We start from the raw sequence: 22,767 nt of genomic DNA, 5'->3' as shown, positions 1-22,767 counted from the left end.
ACTGACCATGTCCTCTGATCTCCACATGTGGGCCATGGTGTATGAGCATACACAGATTTAGAAACCTCCAACCATGTGGTTGGCCATTGGCCAGTATGTTGTTAGTATTAAGACTTCCTCTGGGCAGCCTTTAGACATAGTGTGGTTATGAAGGGAGATGAGAAGCAAGGAGCTGGAGCATTCCCGATTCCTGGTCTGGTGAGGAAGAGTTCCTGGCAGGTGGGCAGAGTACTGTGCTCCCAGTGGACGCCTAGCAGTTGCTTCATGAACCATCTAGAATGAATGGGATGTGAAGGTTGACATGGCCTCTTGTTTTTGTGTATGTAATGGATGTATCTTGTCCACATCCAGGCACTTGGGAAGATGGTTACCAATGGCCATGCTCCGTTATTGTCATTCCTTTGAGACATGGTCTTTTTGTTGAGGCTGCTGCCAGGCTTCTGGCCACCAAGCCCCACCCCTAGGCCTACATGTCCGTGTGGTCACACCCGTGTTTTTTTATCATGGGTGATGAATATCTGAACTTGGGTCCTTCTGCTTGTTGCAAAGTAAGTGTTCTTACCCACTAAGATCTACCCACTTTCCCGGCTGTGCAGTCTCTTCAGGATGCTTCTGACTCATGTGGTAACTTATAAACCATGTTCACTCATGTTTTCAACCCTAGTATGTATCTGAGCCACTTATGAAGCTTCCAAAACATCAGGATATCGACCTCAGTCTAACCAGAGCAGCAGGCCACAGCCCTGGGCATAAATGGGAGATTCTCAAAAGTCTCCTTGGCAATCCCATGGTAAAATTGTCAGTCTCCAGCCTCAGGTTTCTCCAAAGCTGAGGGCCATTCAAGTTATCAACTGAATGAAGCTGTTGGGGACACTGGAGGGACAGAGGAGCAGAGCAAGAAAGATGTCTGGAAAGTCAACTTTTTCTACTAGGTTGTCTGCTTCAGTCAGGGCAATCCCATGGGAGGAGCCTAGTCCTGGCAGACCCCCTGTAGGGTGAAATGGGTATGAGGCTCCTGTTATCTCTTCTGGCATTACAGGAGATGAGCAGGGACAGGAATCAAGGGCCAGTATACAGCTTCTAGAAAGCACTCTGATTCTAAGGCTCAGCTGCAGAAACCTCTAACTCCTCCAGGACAGCCAAGGCCCAAAGGGAAGGGCGCCAAGGGCAAAAGGGACAGCGGAAGAGACTCATGCAAAAGTGGCAGGTTTTATTGTCTTTCTTGGGCCAGCCGCAGCTTCAAGTCGACAGACAGACCTGGATGCAGGGAGAGAAGCAGGTGCAGGGCAGGGCAGGGCCAAGGCACCCCGTGAGCTCCAGGGCTGGGTCTAACCTGAGAGGTTGGCATTGTAGGAACAAGGGAAAGCTCCAGGGGCAGAGGCTACCCCCAGCCAGGGAGAGCAAGTCTCAGAACTACCTGTGTTCTTATCTCTGCTAGGGGACAAGGTAGGAGATATGGAAATAGCCTTAGTACACTGCTGGTCAGGAGATGGGACTGGATGCTGACTCCAGGTTCCTGAAGCACACAGAGAAGTCTGTATTGGAGAATCTGTCCAGGTGGGTTTTCCAGAGCAGGAGGACACCTTTGGGAGCTTAAATAAATGGCGGGGTGAAGGACGCAGTGGGCATAGGGTGACCAGCCATCCAGGAGAGCTTGCCTGGTGCCCTGGAGGATGAGGCCCACATTGCACCCACTCCTTCAGACTCCTGGTGGGAGGTGTTGGCTCCACCTCTGTGACAGACAGATGGGTGGAAGGCAGTGGCTGGAGGCCTAGCGCAGGTCTTCCTCATCACCCTGAATGGTCTTCTTGATTCGTAGAAGCATGGTGGTAAGCCACTGGTCCAGTCTGGAGATGGAGTCATATTCCTTCACCTGTGGCACAGAGATGGTGAGCCATGACACGCTGCTCCGTCCTGGAACCCACTCTGGCCCCAGTCCCAAACTTTCCAAGCGAGCACCCCGTCACCTCAGTCTGCTTGGAGTACGAGTTGTCAGTAAACGACTTTGTAGTTTAAAAGACCCTCCTAGCATCCTGGCTTTGTGGGTGGAACTGAGGCCTGGAGTCATGAAAACACTGTCTCTCTCATCAGGATATAGTCAGCCTGACCTCTGCCCTCAGGTGCCTGGTTACTGAGGGCACCCAGAGAGTGATGTCAGCGACAAGTACTGGCTAGAGAACCAAGGTAGACATAGTTGGAAACAAATGTTCACAGTGAAGAGGGAAAGGAAAACAGTCCTGTAGGGCAGCCATGTGGTAAGAGTAGCAGCAGAGAAGTTCAGACGCCTTACTGTCCCCAGTGGCTCTGAAGACATTTTGGTTTGTGGGACAGAGAGATGGACTGAAACTCCAAGGGACAGAGGCAAGTACCAGACTCACCTCAGCCTTTGTACCACCATCTATAAACTGGGGCAAACATTGAGGTTTCCAGGGTGACTCACAAGAAAGAAAATTATAGTCAAGGCACAGGCCTAGAGTTCAAGTAGGGCAGAATCTTTTAGGGGTAGGGAATTATTGAGATGGTTTCTCTGTGTAGCCCTAACTGTTTTGGAACTTGCTCTGTAGACCAGGCTGACCTCAAATTTACAGATCCTCCTGCTTTTGCCTCCCAAGTATCGGGATTAAAGGTGTGTGCTATCTCTGCGTGGCTCAAGTAGGGTAGACTTTATGAGAGAGCACACTGGAGAAGATCTACTGGCCACAACTGTGCCAGCCACTCACCGACTCTGTGTAGCTGTCCACATTCTGTTCCTCATGGGCTTCCAGCAGCTTCTGCAAACAGGGTCAGGGTCAGGTGGACTCAGCAGATGTTGTGGGGTATAACTGCAAGGAGGACCCCACACTGACAGGTTCTGCCCCAGTCAGGACACTGTGGTGCATGTGCAAGGGAAACCCCAAGCTCCTGGCCCTGCCCATTGCTCTCCACTGTCCCTGCATGTATGTACTTGTTTCAGGTAGAGAACTGAACAGAACGGCATGAGAAAACCAAATTAAACACAGCCCCTCTAAGCAATTCTGGTGGTCACCCCAGCTGAGACCCAGATCCAGGCATCCCTGCCCACTCCACACCCAGTTCAGGGCGAGCCCAATCCAGTGCTCACTTTCATCAGCTTGCATTCCCGGGAATCCGAGAAGGCAGGGAACAGCTCCTCATACTTCTGAACAGCAAGCTGAGCAACAGGAGAGAGGGGGAGAAAAGGTGAGAGAGACTCGGGCACCAAAAGCACTGGCTGGCAGTTCTGTTTTGGTGCTCCATGCCCTGGCATCCAGGGTCCCTGACTCATGCCTGATGGTGCCATTCCTCAGCGCAGCTGAGTCCAGCTGGTAGAGGTGGCTGTAGGAAGGGGCAAGTTGTCCAGGTACAGAGAGAGGAAGGAGGCAAAAGAGCCTACTGCACCTGTCAGGTCTATAGCTGAGTTTTCACACGTGGAGCCCTTCTGAGAGCCGTGAGCAGGTCAGTGGCAGTGGGAAAACTTACTGGGGATACTAGGTGAGTTGGGTGGGGGTGCAGCCTGCTCTGACAAAACCCAACTGTGTGCTTATAATTAATTCATCACTGCGGGCTGGGATGTGGCTCAGTGGCAGAGCATTTGCATAGCAGACAGGAGGCTCAGGTTCCATGCCCACCACAGAAAGTAAAAACAGCAAACTGTTCTACCTCCCCCAAATGCAGAGCTGCCAGCTGTACTTGGGAAGGAGACTGTGGGGCAGCCAGACGTCACGTAGTCCTTGTGGGGCTACTAGAGGATTGAAAGCCAACACTCAGTTTCCAGACCCTTCTACCAACCATAGCTATCCCTATCCCTGACCTCTTGCCCAGAAGTACAGAGATTCAGTGGGCAGGCATAAAGCCAAAAGTCAAGTCATGCCACTTTCGAGTCCCAGGTCCTGGCAGGATCTGTGCCTGGGCCTCAGCAGCTTCTGCACCACAGCTGAATGGGACAGTCAGGATATATAGTAGCCATAAAGGGGACAGGCCAGCCATCAGCTGGGAAATCAGAAAAGCATCCAGACTATTTTCCATCCTAACCAAAGGGTAAGGGGCCAAGTGGATAAACTGACCTCTAACACTGAGAAACATCTTGGCCTGTTGACAAAAAGTGACAGCACGGAAAGGCAGTGGCTCACCTTGGCGTTCAGCATGTCGATGCAGAAGTGGCAAAGGGCCGCCTTGAAGAAGTAGTCTTTGGCGCTGTACTTGAGGAGGGGACTGTCCATGGCGCTGGTCCCCACCTACAGCCACATATCACCATGAGCTTAGACAGGAAACTCAAGGGTGAAGGTCACTGTGGCCCTAAAGCCTGCTGGGAGCTAAGCCCATACTCTGCTGTGAGGTCTGGGGACCACAGGATGACAAGTGAACAGAGACAGCTCAGCAAGGTTACAGAGTGTTGCCAGAATGACCAGAACATGATGAGGGTGTGGGTGGAGTAAGGGAAGGCAGGTGTCTGTGGGCCTCTCCCCAATCAGTGGGGAGGAGGCACCACTGCTAGACACACAGGAAATTGGCATTTAGTGGGCAGAGGGGTGGCAGTTGTGGGAGCATGAGAAGTAGTGCCCGCCCTTCTCCCACAGCCAGCTGCCTGCCTTTCTTCTGGTCACACACTGGCCCCCCCAAGCACAGTGTCACATGACACCTGGTGCTTCCCATGGTTCAGGGTCCCTCCTCTGCTGATTCTTCTCCCTTGTGCCCTACTTTTTCTGTAGAGGATACCCAGCTCTGGGGACAGCTCCTGTGAGGAGGGGCAGGACACACCTAGGACAGGTTGTAGGTGGAAGAAGCATTTGGTGAGAGTGGCCTGGGAGAGAGTGCAGACCGAGTGGGGCAGGCAGAGGTGGGTGGCAGAAGCTGACAGCCAGGCAAAGCCCACCTGCTCATAGATGTCGATAGCCTTCTGGTACTGCTCCAGCTGTGCGGCGTAGCCAGCCACCTTCAGCAGACACTTGTTGGCTGAGCTGTGGGGAGGAGGGGCATGAAGGGACAGTAGCAAGTCCCTTCAAGACAGGAGGGGAGGCTGGGGAGGGGCTACCTGTTGGACTCTTCTCCTTTGTAGTAGTCTGCAGATTGCTCGTAGTGGGCAATGGCCTGGGGAGACATGAGAATGGGACAAATGAAATGGTGGACAGGGTGGAGCAGTGACTCAACACAGCCTCCCCTGCCTTCCGAGACCATAGGGTGGGACATCATGGTGGGTGGGAATGGGAACACCAGAGGCTCAGGCACAGCCAGCCTGATACCAGCTCACCTTCTCTACATCCACCAGTTCTGTCTCATAGATCTCAGCAATGGAGATGTGGTGCTTGGCTGCGATTGTGAATCTGCCCTGGGGATGAGGGGGAGAGCACACTAAAGAGATGTGACCAGAGAAGTGTTCCACAGCAATTCTCACCCCAATCCACTTTAGCCTCCTTGGGTTCCCACCTCGGTAAGGGGTCTGACCACACAGACAGGGGGATGACTTGTGGAGGGATGAACAGCAATGAGCTGACAAGAGCAGTGGCCTAGTGTGGCCTTCTCCCTAGCGGCTAGCTCTCAGGACAGTACCTTACTAGAGGGTGAGGCTGAGCATTTCTCAGGCTCCTACAGACACCAGGGGAGTGCCGGGCAAGGGAAGCACCTGCATAGGCACTGCCCCCACAGGGGATCATGAAGGGGACAGAGGCAGCATGAGACGGGTGTGTGCCGCAGCAGACACCCCATTCTGTCACTCAGCTCAGCGATCAAATCCCTGACCCCTAAAGCACAGTATAGACAGGATGGGACAGAGCAAGGCAGGATCAGCAAGCAACCCTTACCATGTCTGTATAGATCTCAATCGCTCTCATCAGACAGTTAATGGCCTCTGGGGAGGAAAGAGAAGATGGAGAGGTCATTATAGCAGGTCCTGAGGACAGGAGGCAGACTATACTCCCTCAGGGAGATGACGGGCACATGGTTGCCTTGGCTTCAGGGCTCTTAGGATCTCGAGCAACCGGAAGGGTGGGAGTCCTAGACCCCAGGCAACCTAGTTGGACTGAGTATTTCTGCATACAGAGACATGCTGGGCACTTCTTCCCAGGGAGGCCAGCTCCCTTAGGCAGCCACACTTCCAGCTTGCAAGCAGATCAGGGCACAGTGGCACAGTCAGACTCCTATAGAGTTTGAATCAGACTATCACAGCCCTGCCATCAAAGGGCAAACTGCTAGCTGGGGCAGAGGCTATAGGGCTCAGTGTCTGACCTTGAAGACTGTCCTGAGTGAGTCCTATCCTTGAGTTTAGCCTGACTGGCCTCTCCTGCAGAGAAGGCTGGATGCAATGAGCACTGGGCCCTCTTCATGGGGGCTCTGCACCCCCATCTGAAGAGCACTGTCCTCTCCTTGGTGCATCCAAAAGGTCCTGGCCCTACTGGCTGCTTGAATAGCAAGCTGTACCGAACACCAGGATGGTACCTTCATTGTACCACTTCTTCTAAGATTTTAAATTGGGAAAAGGATTTTTTTTTTGAACAAGTTATTTGGAGGAGAGAGGCATGAGTGGGAGGCATCTTCTAGCAGATGGAAATGAACTCTCAGTATCTTTTAACCACCAACTCAGGAAGGGGTTGGGAGAGGCACAGGGCCGGACAAAGGGTCTAGATGGACTACAGACCATGTGGTAGGAAGGCTCCAGGGCTCCTACTGGACTGAGTGTGCTGGGCTCTCTCGGGATGTGGATGCTAAGGTTGCTTCCTGTGGGGATTTCAGCAGCTAAAGCCTGTTGGCATGGGATCTGTTGAGGGGGCTGTCCCTGCCACAGAAGCAAGGGAGAAACATGGATTTACAGGGCCTTGGCTCCTTGCTCTAGGAACAGCTTGGAAAGCAGCAGGCTGCTGGCTGACACCCTGATCTGCTCTCACCACAGGGCTTCTGATGCCACAGGTCAGTTCCTACCCTCCTGGGTGCTCAGCCTGTAGAGAGAGGCTTACAGAACCCAGCTCAACTCTACATTACTCTGAAGTCCCTGGCATATGCAGAGCTAAGCAAGCACCGTTCACAGTAAAACAGGGACAAACTGCAAGCCCCAGCAAGGAGAGGGGATGGATGCAACAGCGTCAGGTGCTTGTACATAGTAGGCATCCAAGAAACCACAGAACAGTAGGCGTGGGGTTAGGTAGAAGACCCGTGAGGACAGACTATTTCCCTGCCTATGCACACACAAGGCAAGCTATAAAAGGGTTAAATTCCCAGGCCGTCAGCTGCTGCTAATGGAAGTCTCAGGTGGGATCCCTAAAGAGCTGACGGATGAGACCACAGGGCAGGTGATCAGACAGGTGAGGGAGATTCCTCCTGAACAAACTGGGTGTTCAAGCCTCCCTGGCCTTCCTCCACCTGTTTCCTAGGACACTGGCCACATGGGAGAAGCTCTAGAGCTCAGGGTGGCTCCCTCCTGGATATCAGAAGCTGCTATGTGCACCTCGCAGTAAGTGGATGCTATCACCGAGGAGAAAATAAAGCCCTGAAGAGTAACAGGGCTAGGATGCAGTTTCATGGTGCAGCACAAGGCCCTGGGTTTCTTGGGGGAGGGGGAAGTGAGGCTCAGGTTACCCAGGCATGTCTTCCCCTGCTTGGCTAATCTTCTCTGTGAGCCCTGACTGGCCCTAGACAAAATGGCTGTTATCTTTGCAAATGCAGTCCATTCCCCTCATTTGTGGAGCTGTGATTGGGGAGGGTACCATGGCAGTGGGGCTGAATGTCACTCAGCTGTCATCCCTCCCTGTCCAGCATGAGTCCCTAGCCCTTACCATCAGAAGCTCTCCTCTCACAATTGTGCTAGGTACCCTCTCCACCATCACGCCCTTAGCTGCAGCATCCTCAGTGCACATCCACATTAGCCTGCACGTGTTGAGGACAGGGCCCATGCCTGAGTCTCTGGAGGAAAAGGACCCAACCACAAACTGGGAGGTACAGTTCTGTTCAAAGAGCTCATGATGCTAGGGCATCCTTTAGGCTGGCAGCCACTAGCACCCAGGAACTGGTCCTCCCAGCCCCTCCGGATGGAGCAGCAGCTGAGGGGCACAGATGCTAGGCAGTGTCTCCAGGCCAACCAGTCCCCCAGGGAGCAAAAGGGGAAAGCATGAGGAGGGCTGTGTGGAGGAAAGGACTGCCCTGAGCCGCTGGCTGTATCCAAGTCCTACCCAGCTGAGAGGCTGTCTCTCTCTGCTTGTCAGCCCAGGGACGGAGCCAACACAGTCATCTCTCTAACTGGGAGTGGCTCTGTCAACAATGGCAGTTATTCACTGATGCTGCAGAGAGCATGGGGTGCGTGTCTTCTCCCTAGAGGTGAACCTTTATCCAAACACTGAGCACCTCCTTTTGAAAAGAATAGTCACTTCTTTTCCATTCTTCTAAAGAAAAAAATCCTAGATATTTTAAAAATTATTAATGAGACTTAGTCTCATACAGCCCTAGGTGTGCCTCAAACTCGCTTTGTAGCCAAGGGTTGAGGATGGTTTGTTTTGAGTACCTGAATTTTCTGCCTCTGCCTACCAAATGCTTAGATGATAGGCATGAGCCACCATGACTGCGTCAGACACCTCTGCTTGCTAAAAGTTAAAGTTAGCAATCTATGTGGCTCTAAGATTTAAAAAAGAAATCATTCTGGGGACCGAGATGTGTATAACACATTCTCAGCACATCAGAGGTCCAGGCTGAATCCCTAGCATCACAAATAAGCGAATAAAAATAATGAAAGCAGGGGTTGGGGATTTGGCTCAGTGGTAGAGCCCTTGTCTAGGAAGCGCAAGGCCTTGGGTTCGGTCCCCAGCTCCGGGAAAAAAAAAAAAAAAAAGAACCAAGAAAAATAACGAAAGCAAACTCCCCAGCCCAGGAAATCCGAGTCTGAGGTCCCTGGGCTGTGCTGCGTCCAAACCTGTCCCCAGAGGCTCTGCTTTAAGGAACTGGCCTCTGGCAACTTCCCCTGCTTCTTCTTGGAGTGCAGGGAAGCCAGGTCAAGCAGAGCTCCACTTTACTTGGCTTGGCTTGGACTGCCCTGCCCCCTTCTGCATGCTAATTCTGACAACTGAACAGCTTTGCCTGGTTTCCTGGCAAACAGTGGGTCTGAAATGGAACTCCCACTCCCAAATGCTCAAAGCCTGGGTGGGAGAGGTGCCACCTGCGGGGCAGGATGCCAGTGACAGCAAAGACCAGCCAATTCTGCAGTCAGGGCTTGTTTTGCTCCTGGCCTATCGTGTGTCAGCCACTGGAAAAGCCCAGATCTGTGCAGACACCTGAGGATGGGGACAGTGCTCACCTGTTCTGCCGTCTGTGGCTCCCACAGGCCCTTACCTTGGGGGTCAGCTTTCTTGAAAGCGTTGCCGGCGTCCACAAAGCAGGTGGCTGCATCGTGCTTGCTCTGGAGCTGTAGGTGCAGTTGGGCAGCCTGGCAGAAAGCGTTCCCAGCAGCTAGAATAGAACAGATTGGCCCAGCTTCAGTCACGGCCCCAGGAGGCACTTCGGGCTCTCAAGAACACAGCTAGAGTGCCAGGCAGAGGTCCAGATCAGCCTACTCCAGCCCAATGGCAGCCTTCGCAGAGCTTTCTGGTGAATCGAGGAGGTCAGAAAGCTGCCTTGGGAAGCCTAGGTCCCACTATAAACAAATGGCCAGGGTGAACACAGTACCCGCCCATCCCCTCCACCCAGCAACTCAAGAGCCTCCACTTCCACAGAGAGGAAGAAAAGGCAGGCAGAGCCGAGGACTAAAAGTACAAAACATCCAGGCTCTTGGGTTCAGAGACTCTCCTCTTGCACAGAAAAGTCTGGAACCTAAACAGAGAGCAAGGAGAAGATGGGGAGGGTATGAGGGGTGCTCTGGGAAGGTACAGTGAGATTAATCCATGTGACACTTCCCACTTGCTCCCTCCCCTAGTCCATTTCTTTCCTTAACTCCCCAAATCTCTCAGGTATAGCCCTACAATGAGTCCTTGCCTAGAAAGGGAAACAGGACAGCAAGAACCAGAGTCCTTGAAGACAGTGCTCATGCCCCAGACTGGCCAAGGGGAGAAAGCAGGGTCTGCCCCACTGTGGGCTTCAATTATCACCTCAGCCCAGCTAAGGTGCTACCTCGCTCCATGCTCCTCCAGTCCCAGCTGAGTGGGAGCCTCCAAGCTGTGGGAGGACTGGCTGGCCTCTCACCTGAGTACAGCAGGGCACACAAAACCTACCAGGGCTTTGCCCTACCATTATCTGATCACAGCATCAGTAACAGTAGCAATATTCATCATTGTCACTGGAATGTTTTAGTTTTTTGAGATAGGTTCTTTTTTACTGCAGAATAATCTCAAATCCCCAGTGTAGCCCTGGGAGGCCTTAAACTCCTGACTCTCTTGCCCCACTTCCGGAGTGCTGGAACACACACTAGGCTCCTGAATTATCTTTAGGAGGTCTCTAAATAGTTAAAAATAAAAGTTGAAAGCATGGACCGAATGGCCTCAGACTTCTGTTTTGAACATGGGGAGGGACAGGAATACAGCCTGGGATTAAAAGTCAGGCCTTGCAGTGCTGGACTTGGGGAACTCCACTCAGGTGTGGCGATAGCTGGGTCTACTATTTGTAGCTCTGGTCCCTACTGATAAACCTTGCAGACAATGGAAGCCATACTATAAAGTCAGGCTTAGCAGGCTCCACACGGTGATGGGCTGCTCCAACAGATCTCATCTGGAGGCAAGTGAATGTCTCCCTGCCTTCTCTTAGAAAGACATCCTTCCATACCCCCAACTTAGGGGGCAAAGCATCCCATTTGGTCTCATGCTGTGGCCTCCTGAGGATGAAGAGGGGACTTCAAGGCCACATGCAGGGCTGGGCCTGTGAGCTGAGGGTACGCACCGCTCCAGTTCTTGGCCATCTTGAACATGTTCGCAGCTCTGGCATAGATCTCGCATGCTTCCTCTATTTTGGATGAACCTCTGGGGAAGAAGGAAAGAGGTGAAGAGACCATCCCATCTTCTATCAGAAAGCAAACCCATACTCTGCCCTGCCATACGAGCAGGCTGCAGGAGGTTGCTAGTGCCATCCCTGGATGAGAGTGTGTGGGTGCCCATGGTAATGATGTTGATTCCTGAAAACCCCTCCTCCACAGCCTGACTCTTCGGCCTCTTCTAATTCCTGCCTAGGTGGTGGGTGACCACTCAGACCCAGAAATCTACATTGCTGTACTCAAGGAGACTGCAAAGCATTTGGGGGGTGGGGGGGGGATCCCCAGGACTCTGATCCTCTGCCTTGCACATGGCCATGGTTCCAGAAAGGCCTCAATACAGAGTGTGTTGTCATACTTCAGAACAGGGTAGATATGGCACATGACAGCCATATGGAGAAAAACTATCACAAGACATAAATACAAAATGCTCCTCAAACACGCATATTTATATAAACACTGAATATTTCTGGAAAAGTATACCCAAACCTAGTAATAGCATTGTTTGCTGAGGTAGAGCCTGCAGAACTGGGGCTGGGGGAGGGGGTGGCTTAGCCACTATACACATTTGCACTGCTAATTTGTTTTGCACCATCTGCACGTTTCATCTCTTTCCAAAAATTTATTACCTTACTTTTAATCAGGCTTTCTTGTATCCTAGGCTGGCCTCAACCTCTGGATCTTCCTGCATACATCTTCTGAGTGCTAGGATTACAGGTATGCACTGCAGGCTCCTGTGGTCCCAGGGATAGCCTCATGCATGCCAAGCAAACTCAGCTCTGTCTCCAGCCTTGTGTGTTTTATTATCAGGATTTATATCTGATCCTGTAGCCCAGCACTGAACAACACCATTTGCAATTTATCCTAAGACACAAACCAGAAGAACCGCCAAGGCATTTGGCATAGCACTCTGGAAATGCAAAACCACCCTCCTACCCTCACTGTGCCAGGGTAGGAGCCTGGGAGACACACACGGAGAGGACTTTTAGTCTCTTTGCTGAGCCAGAGTCTTGTACAGACCGGACTGGCCTCAAACTTATGTAGTGGGAGGTGATCTAAGACTCCTCATCCCACTATGGGCTTGTATCATCCCATCTGACTTCAGCAAGACAAGCAAGTGTTCTGCCACTGAGCTACATCTCCTGCCCCAGTATTTTATAGTTATTTTAAAATAAGGGCTACCTCTTTGGGCTTTATTCTTGCTTAACCTCCAAGAACCTTTTCCTGGGTTGGGGGACTTCAGGGGAAGGAAGCCTCCTTACTAGCTCAGACTCCTAAGTCCCTTCCACTCTGCATTCCAATGAGGACTAGTCCATGAAGACTGTGACCTGACGACTGTTTAAACTCTCATCACCCACATGAGCAATCAATGACAGTCTCCAATATCCCATCAAACAGATTTCAAACCTTCCCAAACTGGTAGTGATTAAAAAAACAAAAAGGAACATTTCCTCTTAAAAAGTCACATACACTATCCCTACCACCTGCCCTGCACCCCCAAGTCAACAGATGCCAGTGTGGATGGCACTTGGGAACTTGGCCTCATCATGAAGCTGCGGGGGCTATTGAGTTTGTGTGTGACCTAAGGACAGAACATAGCTCTGATCTGTGTGGGGCAGCACCCACAGCCCTGAACATGCCGGCACATGTGCTCAGTAGATGGTGGGCCCGGATTGGGTCTAAGAGTCTGATCACTGTGCTAAGCCAGAACTGGTCTGGAGATCTCCTGAATCTAAACAGCACCAGGTAAAGTGTTTCCTCAAAGACCACCCTCTCCTGCTCGAGCATCACGTCCTTCTTCCCTACATTACTGGCACTCTGTCGTCTCTTGAGCCATGGTGAGGTCAGAAATATTATGTTGCTGTTGGCACAGGAAAAATCAGGAAGGCCCCTTGAACCCGGATGTAAAACGCCCCACTAGAACCTTTGGAATGTTTTCTCTGAATGTGCTGGACGTACAAGCCAGGGCCTGGCACATGCTCAATTGTTCTGCCACTGGCACCCTAAGCCCCAGAATAGTAGTATTCTCTGTCTCTGACACAGTCTGTTGTACCTGAACACCCACAATGGCCTTCATCTTGTTATGCACCGAGGTTAGCCTTCAGGCTTGATTTTATGTGGTGCTCGGGATGGAACTTGGATCTTTGTGCATGCCAGGCAAACTCACTACCAACTAAGCTATGCCCCTGCATTCTTTTACATTCACTTTATGCACAGAGTTTTGCCTGCATGCATGCATGCATGCATGCATGCCATTTGAGTGCCTGGTGCCCGAAGAAATTGTTCTTAAATGCATCTCTCTCTGCCCTTTGGAAGATTGTTGAATAGTCCATACTCACAGACATTAGCCACAGATCTTTCCATCCCCCCTTGTTCCCCCAGCTAATCCTTACTTGGTGGGTGGAACTAAGTCCCATGGGTCCCAGATGCTCCTGACATAGCAGATGTGTCCAGGGTCACCAAGAAGTCTGAGGCGGAGTGGCGAAGAGCAGACACTGCTGGCTAGGTTGGCTTCAGCTTAGCACGACAGGCAGACTCAGCACAAAGTCTGTCTCGCTGAAGCTCTCTGATCCTGTGCTAAGCTGGGCTGACCTGTCTACTGCAGGGAAAGCCAGAGGGATTACTGCCTGTTCTGGCCCCAGGCTGCCTCCTGCTCTCATACCCTGGTCCCTGCCTCTGTGAAGTGGCAACAGATCTCCAGAGTCCCGATTCCTTTTGCAGATGGGAGAAAAGTCACAAGGGGCAAATCCATTTGTGTAGGTTATCCAAGGAAATCCTAAAAAAAAGCCGTATGCACACATCCTTTAGCTGTGAAAACAAGTATCTGAGGATTTGATGATGGCTATTCACAGAGGAAGATGCTTGCCGTGCACAGTATCAACATACTTGCTCACAGCTACTTGGCATGAGGGCTGTACCTGATGGTGTGAGGCCAGAGCTCAGTCCTCAGTGGCTAAGGAGTTACCACAGAAGCGGGAGGGGCACTGGAGGTGAGGTGCACAGCGTGTGCAGAGGCTGAGTCAGAAAACATGGTTGAGGAGCTAAGGGAAGTCAGCAAGGTGGATAGGGCAGGGTGTGGCACAACTAGGTTAGAGCAGGCAGGACAAGGAAGAGTAGAGGGCTTGCTCTGGCATGAGGGAGAGTGGCTGGAAGGAAGATGCCCTCAGATCCACTGTGCTATGCTGTTCCTCTGTTGGTTAACTAAGGCTTCCCATCCCAGCTTGGGGAAGCTGTTTCAGTCACCTCTTTGCTATGGCCTGACTAGAATGCTGACCACTGGAAGGAAGACTCCTTCGGGATGCACCACAGGCTCACTGGCTGCCTCCTGAAGGGCCTGTTAGAGCTGCATGTGACAGCTGACAGGCCTCCCCCACTGACCTCCTCCAAGCTGCCTCGGTTGCACTCTTCAGCCCACAGCTCCAAGCCTCACTGGGAATAGAGGGAACTGGTTGGGGCTGGCCTGGTGCAGGCTGTCTATAATTACCGCTCAGCTCTGCTCCCCCAAGAGGCGCGGAGGAAGCAGCCTCAGGCCTCCCAGGCACAGTTGTCATATGGAGTGCTGAATGGTGCCAGGGAAATGCAGGCGCTGTTGGCAGCGGCCAAGGGCTTCTGCAGGACAGGATTGGCCTGCCTGCCTCCCGCTTCCATTCCCTAGACACGTTCTTGCTCCCAGAACCATGCCATTTCACTCCCCCTTCAGTCCCCCAGTTTGAGTCTGAGACTCTCCTTTCTGTCCCCCTGGCAGCCATAGCCACTAGTTCCCAGTTTTCTCCTAGGACCTAAGGCTCACTGGCCAGATTATCCACCTGGAACTTAGTTTTCACTAATATGATGGACCCACGGCCTGCCATAATCACCCATGGCTTCCAGCATGGCTCTCAACTGATGTTGCTGGAGGACCTGTAGGAGTGTGCACAAGCTGACACTGCCTGTCTCCTGTTGAGCACCCCAGATTCCTCCGGAAAATGAGGAAGGTGGCCAGGTGCATGCCAGTGTTGAGTATACCGAGAACAGCATGCAACACTGGGCTGCTGACAGCACAACTCTGCTCCTTCCTGGAGTTGCCAAGCATCCTCTAGGTAAGGGACACATTATATAGCCAGCCCTCACAGGTGAGCACAGGCAGAGGAAAAGGATCACTAGCTCACCACCATGCCCTCAAATCTTCTCAGAACCCTCTTACACGAGTCTGTAGGTCAGTGACTGGCAGGAACTGTTCAGGCACTTGTCTGTGTCTGTGACCTTGGGCTAGTACCCCAGAGCCTGCCTCTCCTCAGTTGTACAATGGAGACTGAACCTGACCTGGAAGAAATCTGAGAGACAACACACACTCAGTACCTGGCCTGGGAGAAGTGCATGAGGTGCTCAGGTGGCTGCAGAACAGAGGAAAACAACCCCCGTCCACAGTGAGCACTTTCACAGTGGTTTGTGACAATGCATCCCTGCCTTTCTTGCCACAGGGACAGGGCTCTACACCTTGCTGGTGAGGGTGTCACTGTCATCAGACCTCAGAGTCATACTAAGGAATGTTTCCCCACTTCAGCAGCTCAGTGTGGGCTCTGAGGCCTCCTCCTTCCTTCTGGTAAGCTGTGAACACCTCCTTTGTTTCTAGAGTCCCAGGTCTCCCCTTCCTGCACCAATCTGCCAGTGCTGACAGGGCAGTGGTCTATGGGTCTCTGGGTCTGCAGCCATAGATCAACCTATCAGGATCATGAATGTCCTAAAAACCTATACCTGCCTTCAGTATGTCCTGGCTTCTTCCTTGTCACAGGGGAGAGGCAATCCTTCCACCCTGACATTGTATAAGGAAGTAACCTGCAAGTGACTCAAAGAGTACAGGGGGTTTATGTAAGTGCTACCCCCTCTCATAGAAGAGATCTGAGCAGATGCTGGTGTCTGTGGAAGTGGGGTGAAGGTGGAGGGTGGTTAGGGGAGGACACACTGGGACTTAATAGTGAGCCTACTGTCTCATGAAACCGCCAGCTCAAGGAGAGGTCACAGATGTTGCTCACACACCCTGGAAGGCCTCCTTTGTGTGCCCCAACAGGATCTCACTCATCACAGCCTAGAAGGCCAATATTTGCCTTCCTTAAAAAAGTGCTGAGGATGCCCCTGGCCTCTCAGCAACTTCTTCCACATAGGAGGTACCAGGGAACCTCTCTGATTAAGTCAGGAGCTCTAGGACTCCCCCACAAACCTCACCTGCCCTGCAGACTGGGCAAGAGGTATCCTGCTGTGTATTTCAGCTGTGTATCCTGGTAGTTGGTGAGCACTGTGTCTCCTATTGGGAAGGATAGTGCAAATGGCAGGGGAGCTGACACGAGGCAGAGCCTGCCCCAGGCTCTGCTGAATGCCTGTGGGCCCAGTTGGAGGCATCCTCCCTCTCCTGCTCACTTCCAAAGCTGGCCTTGCAGGCACCTGGTGCCGCAGGCAGTGCACATGGAACCAGCTTGTCAACATGTCATCTTGAGGAACTGGCTGTTTGTATACAGAACACTCTGCCACCTCCTCCAGTTTCCCAGCGCCTCCAGCTCAACTTGCAGCAATGATACCAGTGAGCATCTCATACTCACACTCGGAGTCAACAATAATCACCATGCTCCAAGTCAGCCTGCTTACTCCATAGAAAAATGCTGGGAAGAGGCGTCACCCTGGCCTTGTCTTGTCAAGGAACTCCCCAATTCCCCAGTACCTCAACTCCAAGCCCACAACTGGCACGCTATGTATATACCAAACTGACGTCAAATTTACAGAGATGTGCCAGCCTTTCGTTCCCAAATGCTGGTCTTTTGTTTTTGAAGGGAAGGTGGTAGGGCAAAGTTAGGGATCGGTTAGAGCCCTACAGAACAGAACTGCCCTTCAGGACCAATTCAGTCCCTATGGTGCACAGCAGAGGAACAAGAGGAGGTAACGGGTATCCAAACTCTCAGGCAGGTATGCCCACCAGCAAGGGAAGGGCTAAAAAGGCTTTGACCTTAAACTAAATGGTGCCTTAAAGCCCCCTAGTGTCTACCAGCCCACAAATCCAGAAGTGTGAAGATGGGTGAGAATAGCCTACTTGACCCGTGTAACCTGAGCAGAGGCCTCTTAACTTGGCAAGCCCTTAACACAGACATTCCATAGAGCAGAAGAAGCCTTGGTGAGCAGCTGGGGAAAGGCTGCTTGTCAAATGTTTACCAGGCAGCCCCAGTGGTGGGCCAGAGCAGGGCCCACCTGGTGGTGGTTTCTCTCCAGGTTATCTCAGGGTACCTCCAAGGACCCTGAGTTCCAGTGGGCCTTGCTCACTTCCCTACCTCCTCTATTCTTCCTGGAAGGACCAGAAGAAATGCACCTGCTCCTTCAAATGTTTGTAGAAAACTACTGTGGGGGCAGGCAGCAGCCTAAGGGAGGTAGCACCCCAAACTAGTCTGCCAACACCCTCCCTACATGTAGTGCCCACAAGCAGGCCTGAGTGTCTGGGACTCTCTGGGTGTCAGAGGTATCAGACTAATGGAGGGGGGACTATAAGCCTACATGGGCCAGGTCTGACCACCTGGTGCCTCCTCAGCTTCCTGTGCTGCTAGACAAATGAATCAAGTTTAGACTGCTCCCTTTATCTTTTACCCACCTCCACAGTGATCTTGTGGGGACTACATAAGGCTGACTGCCTGGCCAGGCAAGGCTGGGCAGTAGCGTGAACAACTGGCAGGCATGATCCACTATCACTGTAACAGGGTCCCACATACTGTCCCACAACCAGCTGTTGTGGGTTTTGTTTTTTTTCTAAAGGGTAAAAGAGGAAGTCATTTTAACAGGCCCTCACTAAAATCCTGCAGGCTCCCCAGTACCTCAACTCCAAGCCCATACTCACAGTCCTCATCTATGTCCAGCCTCTGCTCCCCCCTTTTCAAGTCACAGTCTGACTTGGAATTCTGCCTATGCTAACCCTTCCTTCAGCAGGCAGGCTTCTGGGCCCTTTCTCAAGCTTGTCCTTTCTGCTGCTCTCCAACTGAGAGACCTGAGATCTCCTGCTCAGCCCTGGGATGGAGGCTCATCCTCTAGGAAGCCATCTCTGTCCCTGTCCTCTACATTCTGGGCAGAAGCTCTTTTGCACCAGAGCGAGCTTCATTCCCACCATCCCTGCAGCCTAGACTGCCCTCCCAGACCACTGTTCTCAGCCTCACTCCTCACCAAAAACCTCCCTCAAGTTCTCAAAGTTTCTTTTCAGCTCGAGAACTTTGTGTGTGTGATAAACTGGCCTTTACACCCCACAGTTCTGCTCTATCAGTGGTTGGGAAGTGGTAAACAGGGACACACAGCTGCTCCCTTGGAGCAGCCAAGTATACACTTATCTCTCTGGGCCAAAGAGACCAGACTCTGAGCCATCAGGAAAACTACTGATGAAAACTGAGTTGGAGGTGCCATCCCACTACCATGCCTCTATACACACACACACACACACACACACACACACACACACTCTCTCTCTCTCTCTCTCTCTCTCTCTCTCTCTCTCTCTCTCAAATGAAACATTTTCATCTAACTGACACAGCCTGTCACTAGCCAGATGTCTCAGCAGCAGGTACAAACATTTTTCAAGTTCCTTTGATAAACATTATCTAATGTCAAACAACAAAAGGGTAGCCTCATCCTCTCCCCCACTTCATGTCTTTCTGTCCTCACCCAGCTCCTAACAGTCTCTCCCAGAACCCAGGGCTTTTCTCCCAGCCTTCCCCCAACTTCCTAGGAGTCTTCTGTCTTCTTCAATCCTTGTTTCGGAGGCTTGATTTTGTGTCCTACCCTGAGCACAGCTCTTCCTCGACACCTGCTTGGACCTTTCCCCAGTGCTCCTCTCTGCTTGTTCCCTCAGGAGTCTTGCCTGCTCCCATGCAGTGTCGTCTCCCCTTACCCTTCCTACACCCCAAGGCTCTGCTCTATCAGTGGTGGGAAGTGGTAAACAGCTGGCCCTCTCCTCAGAGCTCCTCAAGCTCTCCTGTCCTACCATCTTGGTCTCCCCACCAGCATCTTACACTCTCTGACTCTGCTTCTTCCTGGCTGGTAAGCCTTTCAGAGGGCTCAATTCTGAGCACATTATACATAGTTCATACTCACAACAAACTTCTGCAGTCAGTTAGTTTTTACCAATGAGCCCTTTCAGGGAAACGTACTCCCCTAAAATAAAGAAACCTCGGAACTACATCCCAAGCATGGGTTCTTCTGCTCCCAAGTTAATATGGCTGAAGATGTCGAACTTGCATAAACTTTGTGTGAGGTACCTGCCACCTCCTGGGTGTGTTCAGACCCCAGACTTGAGGACCTCTACCCTACTCTGATTCTCCTGGTTGCCTCATCCTCCCATAGCCATTTCCTTGACCAAACCAGTGTCACTGTCTGTTTATGGCTGCCCCCCCCCAACCCCCAAGTTTCCACCTCTCAGTCCAGGTCTCCTTAGTTACTTGCCATCAGTCACTCTCAGCAGGAAGCCACTACCCTCACACCTCGTACTCCGGCTCATCATGCCCAGGGTCGCCCCAGCCCGGGTGCCCTCGGTCTGGTGTCCTCACCCCGGCAGCCTGGGCCGCACAGATCCACGGTTACCGGCCTGGGAAAGGCGCGGCTACCATTCAGCCACAGGGCCGTCAGCCACAGGGCCACCCTCAGAACCTGCAAGGCCGCAGAGGGGCTCCCAAAGTGCAGAGAGCAGAAGAGCCCGCTCTTCCCCGCCTTGGGCCCAACCTCGCCCGCTGCTCACCCAAAGAGGCCGGAGAAGAAGGACTGCGAGTTCTTCACCTTGCGCTCCGCTTCAGCCAGCAGCGCCATAGCCTCAGCCTGCTTCCCGGAGGTGTCCATGACGTCGCGCAGCTGCTCGGTTCAGGCCCGACACAGCCAAACTACGACTCACAGGCCGGGGACAACGCGCACTCAGCGGAGCTCCGCCCGCTACGTTGACGTCACCCGGGTCTGCTATCCCACGTGAACCGTGAGAGCCAACCAGAGGGTTCAAGCTGCGAAGCACTCTCGTCCCGGCACGCCCCTCCGGCTACGGCACTCCGCACCTTGACCCGCAACACGTGAGCACACGCCCGAGGTCTGACGCTGCTAGCCTCCTAGAACCCTAGAGCGCACTGCCACGTGACACCAAGTAAGCCAATCATAAGCTCGCACCGCCAAGTGCCAATTTCTCCCCCACCCCCCACAAAACGCGACCTTTGACTCCTTCCAACCAATCAGCAGGCTCCATAGATCTGTTCCGCCACGCCTCGGCGGAACTGGGAAGCACTGATCAGCTGACCAGTTTCTCGGCGCTCACGTGACGCCTCAAGGTTCGTTCTCGAGGTTTGACAGACCCAGCAGTTTAGTTCCACCTCCTGGTTCACTTTACGTCTTAGTCACTTGGGAGTAACAGCTTTGTAGTAAAAAAGAACCTTCTAACTCCCTCTGGCGATCGTCTCTAGAATTGGCTTGCGGAGTCCAGAAGGTCTCCATTTCTAGCTGGATGGCTCAGCTGCTAAAGGCAAGTTTAACAACTATAGTTCGATTCCAGGGACCCACATGGTGGAGGCTGAGAACTGACTCCTCCAAACTGTTCTCTAACCTACGCACACAACGCGTTTAGAATATTTTGCAGTGCCACACACAGAATGGCACTGGATACCCAGACCCATGTAAAAAGCTGGGTGTGTCAGCGTGTAGCTGTAACAGGAATGGGTGAGTGGGAGACAGGCATATGCCTGGAGCTTGCTGGCCAGCAAGTCTGGCAGAATCAATGAGCTCCAGGGTCAGAAAGAGACCTGGTTTCAAAAAATAAGATGCAGAACAACTGAAGAAGACTCCCGACATCAACCCCTGGCCTACACATTAAACATTGTTAAAAATTAGTGAAAAAAAAGTCTAAATAAAGCATGGGCAGTTATTGATAGTGGTTCAGTAGCTGTAGTAAATACACTACACTATAGTAAGAGCAACATCTTACTATAAGAGAAACTGGCTATGTGAGAACTTTTGGTACTATGCTAGTTTTCTGTAAATCTCGTTATTCTAAGGCCCTGTCCACAGCGATTTCAGTCCCAACAGTGTGCTGTGGTGCAAGAATCTGTATTTCTTCTTTACTGAAGTTTACTGATTAGCAGAGAACATTTGAGGAAAGTGTTATGTGAGTTGAGTGTTGGGGGTCAGGAAAAGGCAAAAGACATCTCCCCACCCCCACCTCCTTCCCATTGAGCACTTTCCCAAATATACCTGTGCTCCCGACTGTGCTCTGACCCCGGAGCTGGTGAGTCTGGAGGGCCACAAGCAGTTATGGTTCCCCTTCCATTTGCTGCATGGTCTCATCTTTTTGGAACAATGAGCTGTGCAGCAATAGATGACTATATACCCTCAACCCATAAGGCCAGCTGCTTCCACTCATGGAGTTGGGTCCTTCAGGGTAGAGCAGTGGAATGCTCACTGCAAAGCAATGCTCATGCCACTGGGAATGCCCACCAAGAAAAGTGCATTTCCTCATTTACCCACTACACACATTGGGAAAAAATGTTCAGGTAGGAAGGAAGAGAGCCATTCTGGTTCCTGGGCTGCCCTGTACCCCTCATTTCCCTCAAACAGGATGTCTCAACAGCTCCAAAATCAACCCCCACCCCTGCTGCCTTCAAGCTTTAGCTGAGATGTTGAGACCCTTTCTGTAGTGCTGGGATGGGGCCCTGGAACACAGGAGGCAAGGCATGGCTCTTGCAAGTTGGGGTTCGTATAGATGTCTCTGACCTGATATGGCATCATTCTGACAAGGCTGCCTGCTGACAAGGTCCTTCTCCTTCATTTCAGGTTGAGCAGCTACAGCCACACATGCTTTTCTAGCTTCAGTCTAACCGACCCCATTATCATGGCCAGATCATGCCTCCTGTCACTACCTTCTCACCTGTGTGCTTATTCACAACTGCTACAAGACCCCTCCTAAAATGAAGCTCTATGATGAAGGGGCTTTCACTGTTGTGTGTGTATGCCCATCTACAGACTCAGAAGAACTGCCGTGTGCTGCTAAACCGAGCACAGCTGACTGTGCCCACCTTCTCTCCTCTCTCTGCTCACTTCCTGGCCCCTGCTATGGCCCTGAAGCTTCTGCAGAGCACACAGGCTTAGGAGTTGGAAGACAGCTCTTTAAGAACCCAATTTAATAAGATACAAGCAGACATGTAAAAAATACACCTAACAATATACAGTCATTGCAAGACTAGGGATGGTGGGAATGCAGGGAGGCCCTGCCCCAAGGAGGGCCCAGCTCACTGTATCTCAGGTGTCCTTACTGATTGTCTCTAACCAATGTCAGTCCCATGCCTACAGCTCAGGGCTAAATGCCACCTAGACCAAACCTTCTGCTTCCTAGGGTCCCCTGCTCCAAGTGACTGGGACTGCAAGTAAGCAACTATTAACCAGGAGAGAATAGAGCCTCTGGTTACCCACATGACTTCAGAGCTACCTTGAGAGCTTCTGCCTGTTCATGTCCAAATGCTAGCCAAACTCGCTAGCAAGGCTAGAAGTGAGAGGACAGAGAGGATAAGAGTGCCCCAAACACTTCTCGGGGGCTCAGGGCACTGGTTCAGAGCTGGATCCCCTCTCCTTGCAGACCAACTTCTAGCAAGAAGTCACCACTGCAGGGGACCCATGTCGGCCCCCAGCTCTTCTTCCTCTTCTTCCTCTTCCTCCTTCAGTGGGTAGGGCTTCACAGGCCACTTCACCCTAACGGGTTCCACATGCTCCTGGAGGCGGTGGCGCTTCATGTGGGCATTCCGACTCTTGATCTTGTCAAACACCCTGAGGAGTCACAAGGATATAGGTCAGAGCCCAGAGGAGCTGGGGAAGCAAGTCAG

General features: G+C 52.1%; 2 protein-coding genes across 8 annotated transcripts in view; both read right to left on the bottom strand.

Annotated features, from left to right (window-relative positions):
* Positions 1-1,190: 1,190 nt before the first annotated feature.
* On the bottom strand, positions 1,191-19,801 carry Napa (NSF attachment protein alpha). 4 transcript variants are annotated; one of them, XM_087596699.1, is made up of 12 exons: positions 15,076-15,240; positions 13,321-13,703; positions 10,840-10,919; positions 9,304-9,420; positions 5,796-5,842; positions 5,246-5,323; positions 5,030-5,085; positions 4,871-4,955; positions 4,128-4,232; positions 3,101-3,169; positions 2,721-2,771; positions 1,191-1,873 (listed from the first exon to the last, which is right to left on the bottom strand). In XM_087596699.1, the coding sequence occupies exons 3-12, from the start codon at positions 10,865-10,867 to the stop codon at positions 1,772-1,774; spliced, it is 738 nt and encodes a 245-aa protein (XP_087452825.1). In that variant the 5' UTR covers positions 10,868-10,919; positions 13,321-13,703; positions 15,076-15,240; the 3' UTR covers positions 1,191-1,771.
* A 680-nt stretch (positions 19,802-20,481) lies between these two features.
* Positions 20,482-22,767, bottom strand: part of Zfp541 (zinc finger protein 541) — a 36,397-nt gene continuing 34,111 nt past the window's right edge. For 3 of the 4 annotated variants that reach the window (XM_087552871.1, XM_087552884.1, XM_087552879.1), the window contains one exon: positions 22,055-22,711. In XM_087552871.1, coding sequence (XP_087408997.1) covers positions 22,543-22,711 — 169 coding nt within the window. In that variant the 3' untranslated portion in view covers positions 22,055-22,542. 4 annotated transcript variants of the gene reach the window in all.

This window comes from Rattus norvegicus, chromosome 1 (assembly GCF_021556685.1).
Source record: "Rattus norvegicus strain SHRSP/BbbUtx chromosome 1, alternate assembly SHRSP_T2T, whole genome shotgun sequence".
In the NCBI taxonomy this organism is placed as follows: domain Eukaryota; kingdom Metazoa; phylum Chordata; class Mammalia; order Rodentia; family Muridae; genus Rattus; species Rattus norvegicus.
Note: the sequence above shows the minus strand (reverse complement) of the source record. Positions and strands in the feature narration are given on the sequence as shown.

Coding starts and splice junctions, on each gene's coding strand:
- Napa (XM_087596699.1), bottom strand. CDS start 10,867: ATGTTCAAGATGGCCAAGAACTGGAGCG. Junction 5,843..9,303: donor CAAGAAAGCTGACCCCCAAG/GTAAGGGCCTGT, acceptor TTTCCTCCCCAG/AGGCCATTAACTGTCTGATG. Junction 3,170..4,127: donor TCGACATGCTGAACGCCAAG/GTGAGCCACTGC, acceptor CCTGTTGCTCAG/CTTGCTGTTCAGAAGTATGA.